Here is a 17,311-nt window from a genome sequence, read left to right as displayed (position 1 = left end):
TGAGGACCTGACAGAAATCAATATATAAATCGCTCAGTTCATTAAGCCTTTGCTAAATATACTAACCACTGTTTGCTTCGAGGGATGGGAATTTGAACATATGAGACCACATGTTGGTCAGTCCTCCACTTTGATCTAGACTGAGACATATCAACAATTATTGGATTGGATATTCATGGTTATCAGATGAGGAACTTTGGTTGTCATATATGTATGGCCTCCATTGGTCTTGGTCAATGTTTTAACACAACATTTTTTATGTCCACTAGGCAGAAGGAAAGCTAATTGGGTTACCACGATGCAAACTATTTATTGTCTGTTATGCATGATGGGACTTTGAGTTTCTGAAAACTTGTTGTGTTTTAAGAAGAAAATGTTTCAGATGTCCATGATTGCCAGTTGATGACATCTGATCTAAGACCTAAGATGTAAACCAAAACAACTTTGTACTAATATTTTACCAACTTCAAATCTAGAATATCTGATGCATTGTTATTATTCAATCAGGTTGTTCTTCTATCCAACCAACGAGTCTACCAAATATTCTCTCTACTTTAACCTTCGTTTTTGGACCCTAACAAGCTTTTTTTTGGTCTTTTGTTGTTTCCTGTCAACGCGTCTTTGAGTATTTAGAAAAGCGCTATATAAATCTAATTTATTATTATTATTATTAACAACTTGGCGACGTATCAGTCTTTGGAGTTGCTAAACGCTCCTCTGTGTTTACTAGGACGTGGTGGTGTCTGATCACGGTTTGGTGCAGAGTCCCTGTTAGAGATTTTTCCTTTGACAGCTTCCTGCTGCTGCTGGAAATGAGGTTGTGAGGAGCAGTGAGACTTAATGGAAACAGTTCAGTTGAGAGCTAAAAAAAGAAAGAGCTTAAAGAAGCTTAAATGCACTTTAGTGATAAGGGGAAGCGCAGAGCAGGGTGATTATTCTCTGCGGGTTGATTACGTCTTTATTAATGACTGGTGGTTGCTGTGTGTGCATGTGTATGTATTTGTGAGGAATTTTGATTTCAACAATCTTCAAACTCTTTTTTTTTTTTATGCTACAATTTAGAAAATATAAAATCCTCTCCCCTACACAATCTCACCTCCTGGCTCCCTCATACTCATTTATCCTTGTTAGACACCGTTAGATAATACGATGCATGATTTGGAGGTTTTCTTTTCGAGCCGTCGGCACCCTAAACAGCAGCATTATGTACCGTGAGAACAGGGCAAAACAGAACGTCATGTTTGCTGGATGCTCCCGTTGAGAGCCCCCACTGAAGGTGCAGAGGGGGCTTTAAGATTAGATAATTGATGGATGATGCAGCAGCCCGCCTCGCGCTCCTGTAGATTTATAACACCACGGCTTCATGTCCTGCACAGTAATCCATTTGTGGAACACTGCATCATTTTTCTGACAGCTGAATTAAGGTTCTGTGTGATTGTTCACCTTAGTTTACAGCACAAAGACTCACAACATCGAACACCGTCCACATGTCAGAATCCCCCCCCCCCCCCCTAATAAGACAGTTATGTAATGTGCTGCCATTTCTGACGGTCCATACACGTGACACAGAAGGCTGAAATCTGAAGGTGCTCCTTCAAAGCTTGGCCAGCCTACAAATACCATGTTGGCAAATTCAATTTTCTGTTTCCAATGTACAAAGACAATCTAATTAATCTCTGTCGCTTCAATTTGACATTTCACCGTATCGCTTATTGTTAGTGTTGAATAAAAAAAGCTGATACAGCTGTTCTGAATTTATAGCTCTGGGAAGAGAACTGAGTTTATTGTTGCAGTTAATTTTCTCTAATCAATAGCAGTGTAATAGAAAAAATATTCATCTTAATTCACTTAAGACACATCTAAAGGTTGAAGCAAATATTAAAGTCATATTGAGACATAACCAACAAATTGTCCGGACTGAACTTGCAGCCAAGTGAACAATTAACAGAAGAAAAACACGGCCTGTTTAAAAGGGAAATTAACATTTACAAAGCAGTGTCCACTTTACTAGTTGCCTCCTCCGCCTTTCTTCTGTTTGGGTTTCTTCTTCTTCTTGCCCGCCGTGCTCTCAGACTGCGTCTTGCTCTTCTTGGCGGGGCCTGGCTGAGAAGCTGTCACTCCATCCGCCGATCGTTTCTGTTTAGTTTTCTTGTCATGTTTCTTTTTGGCTTGTCCTTTGTCTGCTCCTTTTTGTTCTGTGGAGGTCGAGATGTCTGCCGCCGCCGCCGGCTCTAAAACCGGCTTGTTGCGCTTTTTACGCTTCTTCGATTCAGGGAGAAAACCTTTCTTCTTCTTGGGAAGTTGCTTCGGATCAGCCTCTTTGTCAGGCTTTGTCTTTTCAACTTTCGGTTTCCTGTGAAGGTGAATGTGAACAAGAGTACATGTCAGCATTTTACCCCTACAGCTCTGGAAAAGAAACCGTCTCGTAATACATGAGCTCTGTGGCAAAGGTGACCTTTCATCCCTAACTCTCTCCTCCCCACATTTCCTGTCTCTCTTTGGCTGTCCTATCTCCTATCTAATAAAGACAAAAGGCCAACAAATACAACTTTAAAGAAGACAATAACACAAAGTGCAGTAGTTAATCACTTTGTGTGCTCTCAATATTATACACTCTACAGACAGTCTTTAGTTTGGGCACCTCAGTGCTACAGAATGAAAAAGCAACTGGACATTTGGCCTGTTGTTCTCATTACCTCTGCAGGGGAGGTTTGTTTTCTGTTATCTGCAGGATTAACAAAATAACAAAGACCGATTTTTTTCATGACACTTGTCCAACACTTTCAGTATTATCCAAGAAAGAAATCATTCTAGTTTGGAACTATTCCTGCTTTCTAAAACAACATGCACACAATAACTTCCCAAAAGGCACCAAAGCTTAAAAATTCAGACGTCGACACTCGAATAACTCACATGACTCCAAAGTGTTTCACCACAGCCCAGTACGTGTCCTCCAGCTTGCCAGTCTTCTTAAAAGTTATCACGCCGGTCAGAGACTCCAGGACCTTCTGAAGGGGCTCCAGGTCCACAGAAACCTTCTACACAGAGCGAGAAGCAGAGAGAGAGAGCGAGTCTGAGTCTGGACTGAACCCACATCTAAAAAAAAACATGACATGGTTCGCCCTGACGATTAGCAGCCCACCTACCTGCTGATGCACGTGTTTGACCAGGAACTGACACAGCTCCAGAGTCTTTAACACCTTCTCCTTCACCACCTTACTCTCCGTCTCACCGACCTGCTGGAGACTCTGAGAGAGGAACACACTGTGGTTGGAACCGCTATTCATGTTGACATAATCATCGGCTGATCCCCGATTTATTTTAGAGGCATTGACTCATGTACTGCAACTTCTAGGCTTCCTAGATGTTCTACAATAAAAATGAATTTACACATGAAATCACAGGTTGACCATTTTGTGAATTATATAGATTTATAAAAACAGGAACTGAAGTTATGATAGAGGACTTACTGGTTGGCAATCACTACAACTCCAGTTCTCCAGTACAAAAACCTCTTACAGTTGCAGCTGGGTTCACTTTTCTTAAAGTCGTAGGATGTATAAGTATAATCAATAACGGGTCATAACTTTCTGAGCAGAAATAAAGACACAATAAAAGTGGCTATTACCGTCTGCATGATTCCATGTACAACTACATTATAGCATGCAGGGCAGACATGCATATGACATCATTTCAATAATACAAAGATGACAAAGAGCAACATTATTGTATATTTCTAGTCGTGTTTTCCTTCTTTACATTACAGCTTATATCAAAAATCCTCCTGATGAGTTTTCCCTTTGTGTAAAATGTGTTGTTTTGTTTATGCCCTGACTTCCTGTGAGCAGGCGCAGCTCAGTGTTGTGATGTACTGTGATGTACCGCTGCAGTGACTTACCGCTGCTAGCTGACCTGCGACCTTCACACACAGCTCTGTCCACGGAGCCCCGCTCAGCAGCTGCTGAACCTCCCTGCTCTGCATCGCTCGCAGCACCAACACACATGCTTGGCCCTAAAAACACACAAACACACACACAACAACCATCAACCAGACGTCTTGCATAGCGTGCATAATGACAGCAGAAAGAGCAGGTGATAAATTCACGTCTATGTTTCTATGTTGAAGTTCAGTGATGTCTTTATCCAAAGTAGAGATACGTTTCTACCTTCAAAGATCTAAATTATCTTTTTTTCTTTCTGCTTCATGATTGTTCTTGAAGTATAAAACTTGTACAAATCTTTACCTGTTGGTGCACTCTGACTGCAGATGTGATGTGTTGCACTGCTGCATCCAACAGCTTCACACACAGAACCTGGACATAACACAAAAACGTTGTGTAAGTTCCAGGCAGCAGAGATGAAGCTTCATCTGTGATGTGAACGAATAGAAAGTGTGTTTTTACTCACAGGAAACCTGCTGAACAGGTCTGTGAACATCTGAGTGGTCAGAGGACTTTTCCTCTTGCTCATGAAGGAGCTCAGAGCCTCTCTGAAGACCGCACACACCCGGTCCACGTCCAAGTTTCCTGTGAATTTCAACTGCACACACACACACACAAACACATCATGAAAGATCAAACAACAAAACATCAGAGATTATGAAAAAGAACACAGGTGTGATGTGAACAACAAAGAAAGAATTGACGTCTACAATCCAATTAGCTGTTTTAGTTTCAAGGCTCTGGTATGATTCATGCCGCCTCATTGTCATACTGTCAGGTCTCACTGTAAGCAGCCGTCATCGAACGCTTTTAGTAACACCTTTCCTTTTCTTTCTTACTTCAATACCTGAATATATGACGAATAACACACAGCTGAACTTTAGAAGTTTTTCATGTTGTTGTGATTTTAGAAAGAGGAAGAAATCTCAGACAGATATCTTAAAACAAAAGCTGCAACTAGTGACTGATTGTTTGTCAGCTATTGAAACAAAAGTTAGCTATTTTAATAAATGATAGATGCGTTTGAATTATTCGCTTTTTTTAAAGTTAAAATTCTCTGATTAAAGCTTCTTCACTTGTTAAATATATACTGATAAAACCTGAATTCATAACTCTACTTTAACTCTAAAATCATGCCAGTAATGTGAATTTTTTTTTTTTAATTTCAGGTTTTTCCTTTAACTTGGTAAACTTTAAAAAACATCTGAAGACAGTGACCTTGTTGAACTCCATGTCAGTATAGAGTCTCAGTACAGAGAGGATCTAAGTGAAGCAGTGGGTGAGTACAGAGGGGGAACATGTATCAGGGGTGTTTAACGTACGTCTGCTGCTTCAGCCTTGTCTTCTTTGGTCTCAGCAGGCGGAGCTCCTCTCAGCACTTTCACCACATACAGAGAAGCACTGCAAAGACAATTCAACATCACATACATACCAAACACCGGAGGCAAAACAATTGAACCCTACAGACTCAGAAATGATGTGGAGAGTCCTCATATTATTTTCCTTTAGATCTTGAAAACAGACATTGAGTCAGTGAGGTTGTTTTAAAATCATAAAGGGTTTAAACACAGACAGGTCCAAAAACAAATAATTCAACTGCATGTGCTCAAAAAGGTCACATTTGCCAAGATTCAAATTATTATACTTGTATTTAACCTTAATGCATCAGGTTAGTTCCATTAAGATCAGAGATCTCGTTTTTAAAGAAACCGGACCAAGAATAGCAGCAACACTCAAACTTATACAGTCACATTGCATTATGAGAAAAACAATAAAATCATCAGCTAAAACAGAGACTCTTCACTCAAGATTTAAAGAGTAACTGAGTTTAGTAGTTTAAAATCAGACTGCAGGTTGTTCCTGTCATGATGTCACACTCTCCATTTGATCTGCTTTGATTTTAATCCTATTTTTTTTTTTTAAATCTGCCTCAATGACTCTTTTTTCCTCACCTGGGATCATCTTGATTTTCTTAAGACATAAAACATTTCCAAACATGTTGGTGTGTAGTTAATAAAGCCCCGTGTTCTGTGCACTACGCCGTACCTGAAGTAGTAAAGGCAGACTGAGGAGTCCGACAGTTTCTGGGTTTTTGTCATCAGTTTGTCCAGCAGGTCATGGAGCTCCCCCTGTCTGTCACCGACGGTCCTGCAGTAAACCTTGGACCTACACAGCTGGTTCCTAAAAGAACAAAATCACATCAAGTCAAACAAACAAAAACAAACCCATTGACTCACTCAGAAAGAGAATCGGTAAATATCTGTATCATCCAACCCACAGAAGCTAGCTGAGCTTTAGAGCACCAGATCCTGTTCAGGCGTAGTGACACGTTACATCTTATTACTTCTAAAGATATCTGGCTTTTAAAACGGGAGAGCAGTGTATCACTAAGAATGACGGACACAAGTGGGTTTCAGACATAAAGTTGGTGGCATGTAGAGCCTTAAAACCAGCTTGAACAACCTTCAAACCTTAGAAGGGTTAAGACAGGCTTTAGACACCAGCTTTCATTTCAAAATGTAAGATGTATGATACAATCTGTGGTGGATGATCACAGCAGGATGTTTTCTTCCAATGACACAATCATGTAAACAAACAATTAAAAGCCTACAAACACAACCAAACATTAAATGAGTGACTGACACAGATGCTCAGTCTGTTACCTGAAGATATCTGCAGCTCTGCGGAGGAAGTCCAGCTCCTGCTGGTGGCTTTCAGAGCTCATTCCTCTGTCGATGATGGTGAGAAGAGGCTCCACTAGACCCAGAACGAGGGGACTGCCAGCCTGCCGGGCCACAAACACCTCGACCAGGTCCAACACCTGCCACACAGGGAGAGAGACGGGAGCTGTATTTTAAGTTGAAACTAGGCAAGCAGGTTCTCAAATTGTTGGTTCTCAAAAAAGTATTTGTGCTAAAGCTTATACAGATCTTTGTTCTGGACTGTGGGAAAGACAGGAAACAGCAGAGATAGAGTACCTTGATTTTGAAATCTCTGACCAGCGTCTTCTCTTTCTGTACTTTTGTTTTTTCATCCTTCTTGGCCTGGTTCTTTTTCTTCTGCTCTGAGAACAGAGCAGCTAAGCCCTTATCCAGCTCCATCATGGCTTCATCGTCCAGATCTTCATCACTGCTGCCGTCCTCCTCCGTTGCCTGAATACAAAACACAGCAGAGGATAAGGAGTTACACCGCATTCCTGCTGTGGAGCTAAACGTACAATGACAACGCTAACATGCTGCTGTGACAGGCATAAAGTGGAACAGCTTCCCTATCTTAGTTTAATGTGCCAGAATGCTTTCATCTTCAAATGCACACTAACCAGTTCACACAAACCAACGACAACAGGATGTTCTGAAAGGCTGAAAACCCACCAGAGCGTTCTGCTGCTGCAGGACCTTCATCAGCTCCAAACGGAAATTTTGGTCCACGGCTCCCTGTGCCATCTCCTCGTCCTCCATTGCTTCATCTTCATCATCGTCGTCATCATCGTCGTCGTCATCCCCATCTTCTTCAGAGTCCTCATCTGATCCGTCAGACTTATCCTGCTGGAAAATGACAGATTTGAAGATTTGAAGCGTCAGATGTTTCTTTATTAAAAAATAAAGACGAGCAGATCTAAAGAGGTGGAATCAGTACAAAGGGATAAAACATTTAGGGCTCGGTAAAATATAATTATGTAGAACTAACCTCCATCTCCTCATCTTCATCATCGTCTTCATCCGTTTTCTTCTTCTGGGTTTTGTTGTCGTCAGTTACGACCACTGCGCTGTCCTCTTCATCCTTCTCTGGGTCCAGGACCTACAGAGACAAAAAAACACATTCAAATATGATTTCAGTAAAGCCGTTTTCAGCAGATTGGAACCTGAATTGAAGCAGTTTTGGGTCCAATCCTTAAACTCATATTTATAAATAATGAACATCACACATTTAAAGACCGACTGACCACTTAGTAACATTTGTATCTACAGAAGTGACAATTGGTGTTGAAATCGACTGACAGTGAAAAACCTTGTACAGTGTGTATAACTTACATCTAAGATGGCGGTGAGCGCTCCAGCAGTGACGTGGGGGCAGATGGAGGAGAAGACCGTTCTGCAGACCTGTCTGATGTGTCGGCTCGGCTGGGACAGCAGGGACAACAGGATGTCCACCATCACCTCCACCCACTCCGGCTCCTCCTCCTGTTCAGTGGCTTCACCAGAGAAAAACACACAGTCACACAGTCACATACTTTAAAGCAGTATGGGTTGTTTTCTTCTTTTTTTTTTATCACTTTGGACGTGCAAAAACAATCTGTAAAAAAACAATATCTTTGTCACCTAAAAGTTGTTACATGACAAACAAAGCAGCTCCCTAAAGTGTTAAATAAGGCCAATGCAAAAGTGCAAAAAAAAAAAAAAAATGCAATAAAGTGAATTTCTCTGGTGCAGTGTCTGATCGAGTCTGGCTCCAAAACCAAGGAATCCCTATAAGGCCTCATGCTAAGATATCTATTTTTAAAGATTAAAAAAACATGTTAACAGCCTTTTACAAAGAACAGTTTTAATCGTTAACAGCTCAGGGATGATTTTTAAAAAGTCTGCATTTTGATTTTATTCACATTTGCGTAATTTAAGCCAAGGGCTCCTAAAGTAAAGATCTAAGGATGAAGAGTTTCTCACACAGAGAAGGAAGGAAGGAGAGAAAGGTGATCACAACAATTCCAGCTCTATCACAGCCTCATATTAATATTAATCAGATTAAATAGACTCTTACAGTTACCAGCATGGTGAATAAACAGGAGCCCATGAATATAAGAAAAATACAAAACATTTTTATAACAAGAGCTCAATTAATTAAAAAAAAAGTTGTAATTTACTTTTGCATCATAATGGTTCAAGAGTAAATTGGTGACTGCTATTCTTCAAATCAAAAGTAACGTTCTTGGGCCAGCGGTTACAATGGTCAGGCCAGTGACCTTTGAAAACCAGACATCACTGAGACTTCGTTAATGATTCATACCGTCTATCGTTTGGACCAGCAGAACACGCTGTAAACAGATCACTACACTTATTAACACATAAATATTGACACATGACGAACACGTAAGCACACAGAGGCCTAATCATCCCTCTCTAACTGCTAAACGCTGCACTATTTTCATCATCCTGTTGCTCAGTGTCTGTCAGCTCTTTAACACCCGGCTGTGGGTTTTTACAGCGTGAGGTCGTCGGGCCTCACCTTGCTTCTTCTTTTTCTTCTTGGCTTTCTTCTCCTGAGCTTTGTCCACGCAGCTCTGCAGGTCCTTCATGATGTCCAGCAGCTCATCGGGGGCCTTCAGGAGAAATAAAAACATTTATTATTATTACTGTGCTCAGAGGCAACATGACGATCTCGCTCCTGCCAGTGTTTGGATGACGTCTAGGCAGATCATTTTTAATGACTGGAGGTTTAAGGACAGTATTCTTTGACACAACAAAAGAAGTTTGCGATGATCCCGTATCAACAGAACTGACTCATATCACGGCTCTGCTGGTGTGAATTACCTTGAAGAGGTGCATGCCAACCAACAGGAAGAGCTGCTGGAACGCGCTGCTCTCTGCAGACGGGCCTTTCTTTGCTTTCTTCTTCAGGCTTGACACAGACTCCAGCATGCTGGAAAAACACAAGATGTAGAATCAGCTTTCAAACACGTTCACACCTCTTTCAGTGGTACTCATTAACCAGACACATATAGTGCACAGCGATAAGAGTGTGAAAGCATATAGAACAAGAAACAGCTGTCTTATTTATCTCATACTTATCTCATTTTTTTTTTACTTGTGAAAAGTGTAAAAAAAAAAAAATAAAACTGTAAAAATACTTTGGTGAGAAGACAGAAATGATATAATAATTATTTCACAGCTTTAATAAACAGAATATTAATCCAGCACATAGGCTGTATAAAAGATGGACGAAACAAAAGAATCCTCAAAGTGAGGCCAAAAGAGTTAGAGCTCCCCCTACTGACTGGCTGCAGTAAAAACTTTAAAATGGAAATACAGATCGTCTCATTTTTTCATAATGGTTCATTAACGTCACGCTTTTTGATCAAGTGTTCATTTTTCTGAGAACTTTGGTTTCATTGAATTATTTGATGCAAAACAGGAGCTGAGGTAACATCATGATGGACAGCTCTGTTGACATATGCAGCTCCTGCAGGGTTCTTTAACGGATAATTAGCAGAAGACGAGGAGCGGGGGAGAGGGAACGTAAGGGAGACGACCACAGGTGTCTTTGGACTTTCCATTAGAGTGAGTGTCTGCTTCAAAACTGCTGTCGACTGTCCCGATGTGAGGGATCTTTTCTATATTATCCATAAGTTAAATGTGTGCTTTGGTTAGCGGATTCCCCCGCCTGTTCCCTTCTGCCTTGACTCCAAATTGTGTATGTGTCAGCACCAAGGGGCTGTATTGGTTTCAGTTTTGTACAAAATCTGGAGATGGAGACACATCGTCCATTCTTATATAAAGTCCAGCACCCTACAGATGAGATTCTGTCGTCCTACCTGTCCCAGGCCTGTTTCTGCTCGGGGCTGAAGGGTTTGCTGCACTGGACGTGTTTTGGTTTGCTCAGCAGGACTTGTGCGTACTGGACCAGATGAGAGATCCACATGGTGCCATCTGCCGTTACGCCCAGCACCCGCTTCTGGTTGACAGCAGCGCCTTCAGACGAGTCCTCGTTTAACGGTAAGTGATGCATCGATAGGAGGAGCCTGGAGGAAGAGACACATCAAATCTTTGGTCAAAAGAAACTGAACAGCTTGTTGGACGAATGGGTCATATGGGTCCAAGCACATTTTAAGACATAATTAATTTTCCCAACTCCATGTTTACTCTTATTTATGAAAATCAAGTTTAATAAAAAACTTCTTAAACCCATTTCTCAAAGAGTTTTTTTTTTTATAGACATCTTCTGAAGTCTGAAGGCTCAAAAGAATAAACGACCCTGGCTGTAATCAGTGGCCTGTGTGCCATGGGCAGCGGTGTTAGATCAGCGAAGAGAAGATTTAATGTCTTACCCAAAGAAAGAACTGACGAGCACTACCCTGGTTTTATCATCCAGCGGGACAGAGAGCTTCCCCTCCGTCTCTGGGATTTCCGCTGAGGCTTTCTTGGCACTGAAAAAAGCGTGGAAAAAGACGAACCTGGAAAGAAAACGACACCAGTTGATGCCCCCTCCTCTTCATCAAACACAGAGATGCTCAGCTTCATTCGAGTGTCTCACCGGGCTATGTCCATGATGAGGTCCTCCTGCCTCTTGACTTGGTGGTTGTCTATGATGGAGGCGAGCCGAGCGACGATCCACTTCCTCAGGCGGAATGTGGGGCTCTCCTTCCTGAGGAAAGAGAAAATAAACAGTCGTCTAGGTTTTTTATCTTCATGCTGACACCTAATTTAAAAGACTGGAGGAAGGAGTTTCAAACATAAAAAAAAGCTCTTTAACATATATCAGGTTTATTCGCTCACTGTTCCGCTCCTTCTTTATTGTCTTTCTGCTTGCGAGTGCTGAAGTCCAGCAGCTTGTCCTGCTGAGGCTGGAGAAACGTGCCCTTCAGCCAGTCCACGTAGTGCTTCAGAGCTGCAGGCTGAAGGTGCTGCACCACCCTCCACACCGACGGCACCACGGGGTAGCCCTGGTTGGTGAGCGAGGAGAATCCCACCATCACTGCCAGCTGCTTGTCAGGGTCTTGACAGCCCTGCAGGAAGTCCGACACGTAGACGTCCATCTCTGGGGCCAGTTTGAAGCGGTCCGGTTTCTGGGAGGAGAAATCGATGGAGGAGGAATATTAGTCAGCTGTTAAAAACAGTTTTGAGCGCACACACAGCAGGTTCTTATTTCCTTCTAGGAGCAGAGACAACCAGCCTGCTCAATCAGGTACTAAAAAGTGACAATCAAAGCTTTACTGACAGCTTTCAATTCTGTCTGACAGCCACTGTAGGAGCTATTTCATCAATAATTGTTTGTTATTTAGCATTTGTTTCTAGTTATATAAAAAAACCAGGGGGAAATAAGCAGCCTACCAAACACTAAGGCTGAGGGGAAACATAGAAAGGTGTCACTGTGAGGTGATGCACCAGAAAGAGACACAGGCTTTTTTTTTTTTTTTACCAGGTCAGTGAGATGCAGCATGAATGTTTGTTGGGTTTGCATGATCCGAATTAAATGAAGAAAAGTGATTCTCATCTGGACATTGGACTTCTTAATGCCTGCATATGAACCAACTGGAGCGGTGCATCAGTGGCTGATTGTTAACCAGAACCATAAGCGCAGCACCTTTGTTTGTTGACATGTAGCCAATGGAGAATCTAAATAAACTCTCACATCCCTAAGAGGGTGCTGGATCCAAAAACACAACAGGGTAAAGAGAAGCCGAACAAGAGCCGCACGCCAAGAAGCTCCCGTCTGAAGGATTTATTAATGAGTGATGAAGCCAACATGCTCTTCCTCAGACCCTCATGAATCTCGCTGTACTTCAATTAAACGCTCTGGAAATGGACTCAGTGACTTTTATCGGGAAAACAAGAAATCTTTGAGACCATCTTGAGTTCACATTCACTGGAGATAAAATTATAAATGAAGTATTTTCTCAAATAGGTTCCAAATTCAGGCACTGGCCATCTGGACAACTATTTATGGCACCATCAACATTTGTTGTCATTTGACACAGACAGCTAATAATACCACACCAAACACAAAAACCTCTTTTCTTCTTCTTCTTCTTCTTCTACTTTTACTCCATTCCTCTGGTTTAAATGCTATTCATTTGATTTTGATATTTTGTTTTCTCATGCCTTCTTTTGACACCCTCAAAAACTGCTTTAACTCATCCGTGTCACACAGAGAAAACTAGGCTGTTTGAAATAAACGTACCTGAGCAGACACCACGTGATCCCCGTACTGCATCATCACCTCTCCAGATAAAACCTCCTTCAGTTGAGCTTCAGAGAGGAGAGGAAGAGCGGCGCCCAGCAGACGGTAGCTCAGGTAGCTGGACAAAACAAGAACACATCAGGTGCATGTGTAAACTCCCATTCCAGTTCTCAACTAGGACGGGAACATTTTGAGTCGGAGCAAAAATCCCCTAACGGATTATAGCATTTGTGTATTATCCATATATTACTACCTCAGTGATGTACGGATACATGCAATGACAATGAATTAATACAAGTGGAACTGCTGCTACCACAGCTGAATGATTTACAGTCTGTCATTAGAAAGAGTCTGGATGTTTGGTTCTATGTATCCGAGCCCCTTTTGTTCACTCACTGGGACGGTCCTGGCTGGTCCTTCAACATGCCGTTGATGATTGCGTTATTCCAGAAAAGCTGGAAGCTGTCCTCCTTCAGAGAGAGCTTCAGGAGGTCCAGGACCACCGCAGGGAGGACACACTCCTTCTTCACTGAGCGGGCGGCCATCTTCAACACCTCTGTCAACCTGACACAAATCATCACATCATCACAAACTGCTTTTTCTATTCTTCTTCACGCTGCAGATGTACATTAGCAGATTTAGCGAGGGAAACTGGTTGCAAAAATCAGCTAATATGAGCCCACAGAAACACAATATAGCTACACTTCTATAAAACATTATTGATTAAATGTGTGTGACATGGGGTAGGAGACCATCAAACCATGAAGAAACACCACATCAATCTGACCACAGTGTTCTTACTTTGGGATGTTGTCGGCGTTGATGATGGTCGAGGAGCCCAGCAGCTTCTTCAGCTTCTTGGGTTTGAGTGTTTGTGGGAAGCGCTGCAGAGCCACCAGCAGCAACTGCAGCTGCTCTGGAGTCCTGAAGGCGGACGCCAGGTCGGTTTGCAGGGCGCTAAGCAGGACCTCCTCAAACACCTCCTCAGGGATCTGAAGAAAGAGGCATGCTCTTGGTAAGTCAAAGACATCTCCTCATGCTTTGTGTACATGTGTGTATTTGAGCCATGGCCCTTTCGTTAGTCAGCAGCAGTTTTCACCTCATTGAGGATGTCCGTCATGGTCTTACTGGGCAGGTCCTTCACGTGTTGTCTGTGCTGGCTCAGACTCTGGAGGAGCTGCACACAGCCCAACACCACCTGAGGCTCCTGTAGACACAACAACACATTATGCTACAGCTCTCACACACACACACACACACACACACACATTACAGACTTCACATGGTTCATAAAGCACACACTGAGCAGGTCTGTACAAATCCTGCAAGGGGAGCTTGGGGGAAAATCTAAACTACTGGACCCCTTTAAGGGAGTTTATTTTGAGTGCATCACTCAGGTCTCCACAGGCTGACGAGATTTACTCCTGTATAAATCTACGAGAATAACTTGTGAATAATATGATCACAACTGAATGTGACGTCTTATTACTACTCCTGAGGTCATTTCTTAGATATATTGTCCACCTTCTTCTTCTCCAGCTTTTTGAACCCCACATATGGAGTCGAACTTCCCCCAAAACCTATAACCAGAGTTAGATGCATAAAAACATGGTGGTGGAAATACTCACTTTCGAGAGGCGGCCGGACTGTTGAAGGGCGAGGACACCGAACATGTTTCCAAACAAAGTGTTTCTGATAAGTTTCTGAAAAACAAGAGAATCATTTTTCATTCAAAAACCTCCAGGAGCCAAAGCCCGAAGTTTTTTTTGATCTTCTGGAGGTGGCAGAGAAAAATACAAAAACACACACCTTCTTCACTTTCTGCAGATTGTGCTTCTCTTTGATTCTGTTGAGAATACTCTGCAAGGAGACGTCTTCAAAGGCAGTTAAGACCTGAAAAACAAAACTCATCATGTCATCCTTTAACAAACACTGGACTAGATCTAACACTCATCTGAATATATCATTTTTATGAATTCAAATTAAATCACTTAGACAGAGAGACTCACACTGATTGATGATGACAGCTGTGATAATAACAGATTTTCTTTATAGCTGGGTTCCAGCAAATGTGGTGAAGGAGTAATTTACTAATTCATCTCCTTTTTTAATCTGTATTTATTAACAAGTTTGATGACAACCCTCGATCAATCAAGCTTTATATAAACATATGTAGCGTCTTTCTTTCAAATCAAATACAATTTAAAGTGATTTACAGAGATTAAAAAACAAACTCTAAGCTCATTAAATTATACTTTAGATCTTGTTAACGTGACACAAATGAAAAACATAATCATAAAAAGCAACAGGATACATTTAAACACCATAAGTTGTCATTTTAACACTTCAAACTCTAAATTCTAAGAGTTACAGCCACGATAATAACTGAGCGAGACATTTTACAGATCAAGAAAGGAACCTGTCAGCGCCCTCTGGTGGACAAAACATGTACATGTACAATGTTTTTTAAATTAACTCAGATATAACTAGTAAGATTTATGGCCTGTAACTCCTCGTTCCACATCAGCCAACATATTGACTCCACCTCTGTCGTTCAAACTCCCTCAGACAGTAACTCTCCCCTCTTTGACTTTGTGGTCATTTGAATGTGTGAGAAACACAGTTATCTTGTTTAACGTCATATTATTGTGTCATAAATACGCAGTAGAGCTCTACAAATAGGAACAAACTTGATTTCTTGCTACAGAGACTGAGGTTCAGCTCGTTTAGGAGGTCCTGTCGACTCACCTGTCCCAGAGCCAGACTGAATCCAGGTCTGGCAATCTCTCGTGTATGAGCCAGTCCGTCCACCAGCCTTTTAAAGGTGTAGTCCAACTCATCTGCCTGCAGAAGAGACAGCACAGCACCATGTTGTAAATAAAGCTGCTTTTGAACACTTATTACCCTCTTAATACATGAGGTAACAGTCCATTGTAAAGAGGATGTGCTGTTATACACGACACTATATAGACAGATAGATAGATAGATAGATACTTTATTGATCCAGAGGGAAATTCAAAGCATCCAGTAGCAGCTTACAGAGACGTACATGACATGAAACATTTATTACAAACTTAAACTGTGCAATTAAAAATAAACATATACAAGAAATGTACATAACCCGTGCAGGGATAAAAATATATGTGAGATTTAAATAAGAACCTATGAACAGTTGAGGAAAAAAATCTGTAATTAGACCTAAATATAAAAAAATTAAAAAGTGTTGACCCTCTGAAGTTGTGTTGTTTATATACGTACAGTTTTAAAAAAGCAGATAGTGCAGAGTTATCAAAAAACAGGCATTAAATAACAGGCAGTGCAAACATTAAATTAAAGGAGCTATTTAAATAAGTGAGGTGATCATATGGCAGTGAAATATTTATTCATCTATAAGTTTATTTTTCAGGGACAATACATGTAGGCATTTTAACATCAGATTAAAATGCAACCAATGAATGTTTACAGGACTTCTAGTCATGGTTGATCTGCAGCAGTGTTTCTCCCTGGTTTTCAGAAATGATGTAAAATGTAAAATAGACTTAAAGACATTTACAGCAGATACAGACACACATGTGGAAGAGTTAACAATAAAGCAGACAAAAACATGCAGATTGATGAGATAGCTCAACAAGCCAGACAAGGCCCAGTCTGAGTATACTGGGATACCAATACAGAACTTTAACCAGGTAAAACTGTACATTTAAACTCAGGTGAAGTTTGTAATCCGGCAGCTTTAGTCTAAATGACAAACTCTTAATAAAACTACCTCAACTGATTTGACTCTAACTTCTAACCATGCTGACAGCCTCACTGTAACAGTGAGCTGTGAGCTGTGAGCTGTGTCTCACCTTGTTGTTGGTTTTCAGGTACTCAGTAAGGTCTTCCACCGCCTTCAGACGGACCTCCTGGTCCGGTTTAGCAATGTCCCAGAAGAAGTCGAGGAAGACGCGGTTCTGCTGGAGGACCCCGGCCATCCGGACCGGCTCCGCTGCTTTCACTGAGAGCTCCACCATCTCTACAGACATCTCACACCGACAGCACCACTCATGTCCATGCTGCTGCTGCTACAGGAGGAAAAACGTGCCTCCCTGCGCACATACTGCTTCCAGGTCATCACTACCGCGTCTTCTTCTCCCGCCTCTTGGCGCATTACCGCCACCTGCTGGTTTGGAGTGTGAGTGGATCATTTATGGACATTTTCACCAATTTAAACTGTCCAGAATAATGCGTTTTAATACAAATATGAATAAATTCAGAGCCCTAAAACTTTTTTTTAAACAAATTGAACACATTAGACTTAAACTAGAGTTGCCACTAAAAACAGTCAATACAATACTATTAGTATTAGGAGAACCAATTCTACTGATACTAAAAATAATAAAGATAATATTAATTTTTATTTATCCTTTAAAAAATATAAATATTTCAGATTATTCATTTTATTCATCCACCAGCCTATTTATCCATTTCCATAAGGA

General features: G+C 41.4%; 1 protein-coding gene across 2 annotated transcripts; it reads right to left on the bottom strand.

Moving 5' to 3' along the window:
- Positions 1–1,747: 1,747 nt before the first annotated feature.
- On the bottom strand, positions 1,748–16,914 carry mybbp1a (MYB binding protein (P160) 1a). Of its 2 annotated transcripts, none has more exons than XM_020640559.3 (27): positions 16,682–16,914; positions 15,582–15,677; positions 14,643–14,726; positions 14,462–14,536; positions 13,933–14,040; positions 13,635–13,825; positions 13,230–13,397; positions 12,834–12,951; positions 11,429–11,718; positions 11,187–11,297; positions 10,981–11,106; positions 10,468–10,674; positions 9,467–9,575; positions 9,162–9,255; positions 7,973–8,133; positions 7,629–7,739; positions 7,313–7,486; positions 6,920–7,093; positions 6,605–6,762; positions 5,988–6,122; positions 5,264–5,342; positions 4,408–4,539; positions 4,245–4,313; positions 3,899–4,012; positions 3,147–3,248; positions 2,914–3,038; positions 1,748–2,353 (listed from the first exon to the last, which is right to left on the bottom strand). In XM_020640559.3, the coding sequence occupies exons 1-27, from the start codon at positions 16,856–16,858 to the stop codon at positions 2,008–2,010; spliced, it is 3,834 nt and encodes a 1,277-aa protein (XP_020496215.2). In that variant the 5' UTR covers positions 16,859–16,914; the 3' UTR covers positions 1,748–2,007. The 2 variants fall into 2 exon arrangements, with proteins under 2 accessions (XP_020496215.2, XP_020496216.2); XM_020640560.3 differs by having other exon boundaries at positions 7,313–7,483.
- Between the last annotated feature and the right edge of the window lie 397 nt (positions 16,915–17,311).

The sequence above is a fragment of the Labrus bergylta genome, chromosome 14 (genome assembly GCF_963930695.1).
Source record: "Labrus bergylta chromosome 14, fLabBer1.1, whole genome shotgun sequence".
Classification (NCBI taxonomy): Eukaryota; Metazoa; Chordata; class Actinopteri; order Labriformes; family Labridae; genus Labrus; species Labrus bergylta.
The sequence above is the reverse complement of the archived record's forward strand: the minus strand, read 5'-3'. Positions and strand labels throughout refer to the sequence as shown.

Bases quoted from the DNA above. Each gene is read 5' to 3' on its own strand.
- mybbp1a (XM_020640559.3), bottom strand. From the start codon at position 16,858: ATGTCTGTAGAGATGGTGGAGCTCTCAGTGAAAGCAGCGGAGCCGGTC. The intron at 15,678-16,681 runs GTGAGACACAGC...TCTCTTCTGCAG, and splicing joins ACCTGAAAACCAACAACAAG to GCAGATGAGTTGGACTACAC. The intron at 3,249-3,898 runs GTAAGTCACTGC...TTCCTCTCTCAG, and splicing joins TCGCAGGTCAGCTAGCAGCG to AGTCTCCAGCAGGTCGGTGA.